Source organism: Rhododendron vialii, chromosome 5a (genome assembly GCF_030253575.1).
Source record: "Rhododendron vialii isolate Sample 1 chromosome 5a, ASM3025357v1".
Taxonomy (NCBI): Eukaryota; Viridiplantae; Streptophyta; class Magnoliopsida; order Ericales; family Ericaceae; genus Rhododendron; species Rhododendron vialii.
In genome coordinates this window covers 34,185,813-34,191,022 of record NC_080561.1, presented here as the reverse complement: position 1 = coordinate 34,191,022, position 5,210 = coordinate 34,185,813, and the positions used below count along the sequence as shown (strand labels likewise).

Here is a 5,210-nt window from a genome sequence, read left to right as displayed (position 1 = left end):
TGTAAGTACTTCCTAATTTCCAAAAACTTCATTCCCAAGTGCCATCTGATTTCTTCTTACTATATAACTACTTTCAAGCATATATATATCTAAGAATCCCACATATTTTACCAAGATTTCTCATTGGTCACAAAACCGAAAAAACCGAACCTTTCCTTTCGCTTGTTTGTGCTTCAAAAGATCTGTGCACAATCTGTCATTTGGTTGTGCTTCTCTTACTGTCAAATCTTGTATTCTTTTTTTCCCTTTTGGAAAGCAAAGTTTTCATTTGGAATTGAGCTAAAAGGTTATTTCGTGACAAAAAAGTTTGTATTTTGCTGATGCTGCTCTTTTGATTCAGTACTAATGATAGACCTTGACTATGATCATTCTCTGTACCTATCTGTATATTTATTTTATACAATGACTTGAGCTTGTCCATAACACCAACAGCAAATAAACCCTTCAGCAGATCAGATGATAGTAACGATTGTTGTTTCTGAACTTGTCCATAACTAAAAGTGTTGAACACTAGGCATATATCTGTATTAGAGAACAATGTCTAACCATATGAGGAGAAAACATAACGGGCATACCAGAAACCATGCCTAGCAGTATAAATAACTGGTATAGGAAAGGGCATAATGAAGTATGGAGCCAATTCCCTCCAATACCGGAGGCATTCTTAACTAGATAGGGGAGCTACCCAATCACATTTGAGGCACAACTGAATACTCACTTCCTAACATTTCAAAGCCTCTATTTCAATATCCTCGATCAAAATATGTTCCATTTACCAGAGCCAAACTAATGAAATTGCTACCGACAGCTTGTTGGAAGCTCATGTAATATATGACATGTATATACAACTAATCAATTATTAGAAGGGACAGAGTGGTTTCTATGTTGAAAATATACCTGATAAGGCTTTGAACTTTCACCTAAAGAAGCTTCACTGTGTCTCCGAATCTGTCCTCCGTAATTAGGAGAGACGAGGGTCTCGAGGTACAGGTCCCCAATATAAAAATCAGTTGGAATGCCAGAAACAACTATGATCCTCAGTGTTTTTTTTTTCCGAATTGTATAGAACCAGTTTGTTTCCCACAGACTCATCCGCTATCTCTTTGTAAAAATAAAATATCTTTCCCCTTATTGCCAACACAAATTTGTCTTCAGCTGATAAATACGACACATAGAATATTCCCGACCAAGGATTAGAAATCGTAAATTTGGTCCACGAGTCTCTTACTCCGTACTTCTTCATCATCCAAACTTCAACTCCGTAGTCATGACTCGGCCACAACAACAAAGAGAAAGAACCCCCAATAACCGCCATTTGATGATCAGTGAACTCACCAAAATACCTATACTTATCAAAAGAAGCAGGCAGCTTGATTTCCCTTAAAATCTCACCCGACATATCAAAACCAGCAACAGTCATAGGGGTACCCACAGTAAGCCAATGGAGACGTTCATTAAAATAAAATCCGTCCGGAACCTCTGGATACTTGTAATCTGTAACTTGACTTACCCCCAAGCATCAGATTTCAATGAATACACAGCACGTAGAAGGTAAAGGAGCACCACAACCTTGTAATCATCTGTCGACGAGTCATAACCCACTCCAAATAGAATAAATTGTATAGTAAACAGATTCCAAGAGATTGGGTATTTGGTCAGGGATTCCACAAGAAGTTGGAATCGTTACCTGGGCCGGAAACCAGAACCAAGCCATGGCAAGATCCCAAAACCTTGGGCCACTCGGTGAAAGGAAAATCAAGCTTCTCCGCGGTGGGATTCGCGGCGGCGAGATCGACGGAGTAGAGCGCGAGAGGAGGGGGGAACGAGAATGATTTTTTGGGGTTTGTTGGTGGTATGGTTGGTTAAGTGAAGTGGGTTTGGCCGTTTGGGCCAATTGTGGGGAAGAGAAATACAAGATTCATTTCTTGGCTATAACTAATTTTTTGGGTGAGGCAGTTATTATTGTGATTTTACTGTTTTGCCCCTACAATTTTTGCAAATACTCCTATATTGAAAGAGAGAAACTTATTCATGGAGCGGCGCAATCCCAACCATCCATTCGAGCAATCAATGGCTGAGATTCGTTTTCAATTTTGACCAATCACAATTCAATTCAATCCGGATCGTCAAAAATACTTTGGAAATACGTGATTGGCTATATAAAGCGTTCTTTACGGAATGGTCTGCAAATAAGATTTTTGGATTATGAAAATCAGTTTCTATATACAAGGCAATTTCTAAAGAGGAGAAAAGTACATTCAACTTCATTATGGAACAAAATCTATTAGAGCATCCGTAATGGAATAATCAAAATGAAATGGATGAGAGCATCCGCAGTGGAATAATCAAAAGTTGTACATCATCCTTTGGTTATTCATATAAGGGTTGCTAAGGTTAGCAATGTAGAGGTCTACAATAATACAATTAAAATTGAATAACCAAAACTTGACACAATACTTTTTCAACTTATAAAAATCTAAAAATTGTGATATAGAAAACAAACTTTTTAAAATAGTTTTCTAACTAATAAAAACAGGTTATTAGAAAAAGAGAAAATAATTTTTTAAAAACTTTCATTTCTAAAAAAGGTTTTTGGGAAAAAGATTTTGAAAAAAAAAAAAGAACAGTTTATGAAAATAAAAATGTTTTAATTAAAAAATTATTTTGAAATAAACTATTTTTGCAAAAAAAAAAAAAAAAGTTTTTGGGAAAAACGGTTTTAATAAAAAAAAGTTTTCACAAAAAAAAAACAGTTTTGAAAAAAAAACAAGTTTTTGCAAAAAAATAAAAAAGTATTTTTAAAAGTATTTTTCTTAGAAACATGTTGAAAATAGAAGAGAGAGTTTTTGTATTCTATGAACCTTTCTCGGTGAGCTAGTTGTTTTGCTACCCATTTACCAATTCACCCATTTTTTTCAATCCTCATATTTCAGGGCCAAGAAGTAATCGATCATGAACAACTTGATTTTTACATAAATTAACCCAAATTAAAAACCAAAACAAAAGGAAAGGGGAAAAAAATTATTATCAATCAATGGTGTTGTTTTGGCATACCTTTAGAATGTGGGAGAAGGAGATTTAGCTTTCAGCGATGGAGAAGTGGAGAAGCACCCGAAGTCCATAAGGGAGGAGGAGGAACGATTTTGGCGGGAGAAATAGGAGTCGATGAAGGGTTTATTGTCCCAAAAATCTGAAACGGGAATAAAGGGGCAGCACCAAGGATTGGGAGATGCTGCCAAGCAGAGGTGCTTGGCAGCGGTGCCGAGCGCATCTCGGCCGTCCAAAAGTGTTTTGGATGGCCCGGATGTAAAGGTACCGAACGGATTTAAAAAAAAAGAAAAAGAAAAGGAAAAAGATGTTTCGATTCGGGCCGTTGATTCCGAGATGAACGGCCGGATTGGCCGCTCGGCACCCGCTCGGCAGGGGTGCCGCTCGGCAGGGTCCCCGGGTCCGCAGCACCAAACAGAGTGTTCTACGTGGCTTTGTGGTGGCGCGTGGTGATCTAGTGTTGTGCATAGGGATTTTGAAGATGTTCTACGCACTGGAAAGAGTTCTTAGTTTAATAATTTTGATACCAATTGCAATATTGATTTCGGAATAAATATTGATTTTGGACTGATATGAGTACATGTTCTTTATACATGATTTAATGGTGAACAAAGGTGAGTAATTTAAAGGGGTAGCAGGTGGTGTCATGGTATTGTTCTTGGAAAACAAAGAAATCCTTGGAGTTTCCGTGGATGGATTTTGGTGGCTGCTATGGGTATAGTTAATTAGGGTTTTGGGTTCTTAGTTGTCTAGCGACTTGGGTAATTAATCTAGGTTAGTTAAATATTCTTCTAGACAGTCCTTCATTGTTATAGACAATATTATACACGATACAGTTAGTGATAATATTGTTAAATGATTCTTTGTTCAGGTTAGGCTTGTTCCGCATTATTCGATTGCATTAGCTTTGGACCCAAGTGAGTAGTTAAGCATGTTATGTACTTGCGAACTTCCCCGTATCCCTTAAATTATTGTTTTAGAAAATTAATGATTGAAATTGGAAACATGTATTTGTTTTATTTGGTTCTTGAAATTGGCATACAGATTGGTGAAACTATTTATTGTTCGGATAATCTTTTGGTGAGAACTTTGTGGATATTTGATAGGCGCGCGGAATTCATGAATTTAAGCGCCTAAGTAAGAGAAATTAGCGCGTTAGACGTGCTATTAATTCTCATTTTCCATTTAATACGTGCACATGGTTGGATTTTGTGTTTGAGCTTGATTTGCAGGAAATTGAGATGTTTTGGCGCTAATGAGAAGTATTCGGAAAGACCATGATGGAGTTAGAGCGCTAGGAAGGCTTTGGAGACTAAGTGTTGAAGTAGAACTCGAGAGGAAGTGATCAGAATCTCCGTGAGCTCTACAGGGGAATGAGTTCAGCGCTCAGAAGTGGCATAGCGTGTTGCACAAAGTGATCAGAGAGTTGGCTAGCGCTACACCCTTTTTGGTGTAGCGCTACCTAAAGGTTAAGAGAGAACAACAGCCAAAGCTAGGTCAACGGAGTCAACGCCTCAAACAAGTTCGCGAGCGCTATACCATTTGTTGTATAGCGCTACCGAGGGGCTTAAAAAGGGCCTAAAACGTTGACGTTTTGGGTTAAGCCGGTTCCAATTCCGATTAATTTTAGGATTTTTATTGTTTTTAACGGGGATTAATATAAATACCTCGTTTTAAGTTAGTTTTAGGGTAGATTTTTCATTCCAGACTTTTACGTAGCAGCTTTTTCACTAACGTTGTTTTGTTTTCTCTCAGTTCTTAAGTTTTCTGCACTATTTCTTTCAATCGCTTGGATTCTGGTAACGTTTGTCGAATTTCTTCGTTAATTAAAGTTGTTCGTTATTATCTATTCTACGTGGATCTTTCTTTTATTTTTTTTCCGTCTCTTCTGCAATAGATGATCATGTTTCGATCTAGGGTTTTATTTTCTGTTATTTCAAGCATGCGTGAGTAGTTCCCCAGGGTGCAGCCACGGGACGAAGGCGTCCTGTGACTAGTTTAATCAATGTTTTACCTCGGGTACGAATTAATTCGTTTTTCCAACAGTTTTGGGATATGAAAGAAAATCCCTTTCTAATAAACAAAACCCAGGCATCATCAGATTTTAAATGCGCATGAGAGCTGGTGACAAGTGGTGGGCATTTATTAGGAACCCCTTTTTT

At 37.6% G+C, this 5,210-nt stretch overlaps 1 protein-coding gene across 1 annotated transcript; it reads right to left on the bottom strand.

Moving 5' to 3' along the window:
- Positions 1-722: 722 nt before the first annotated feature.
- LOC131325898 (uncharacterized) lies at positions 723-1,509 on the bottom strand. The gene is made up of 2 exons (XM_058358377.1): positions 1,070-1,509; positions 723-1,036 (listed from the first exon to the last, which is right to left on the bottom strand). Exons 1-2 carry the CDS (start codon positions 1,418-1,420, stop codon positions 1,007-1,009), a joined length of 381 nt encoding a protein of 126 aa, XP_058214360.1. The 5' UTR covers positions 1,421-1,509; the 3' UTR covers positions 723-1,006.
- Between the last annotated feature and the right edge of the window lie 3,701 nt (positions 1,510-5,210).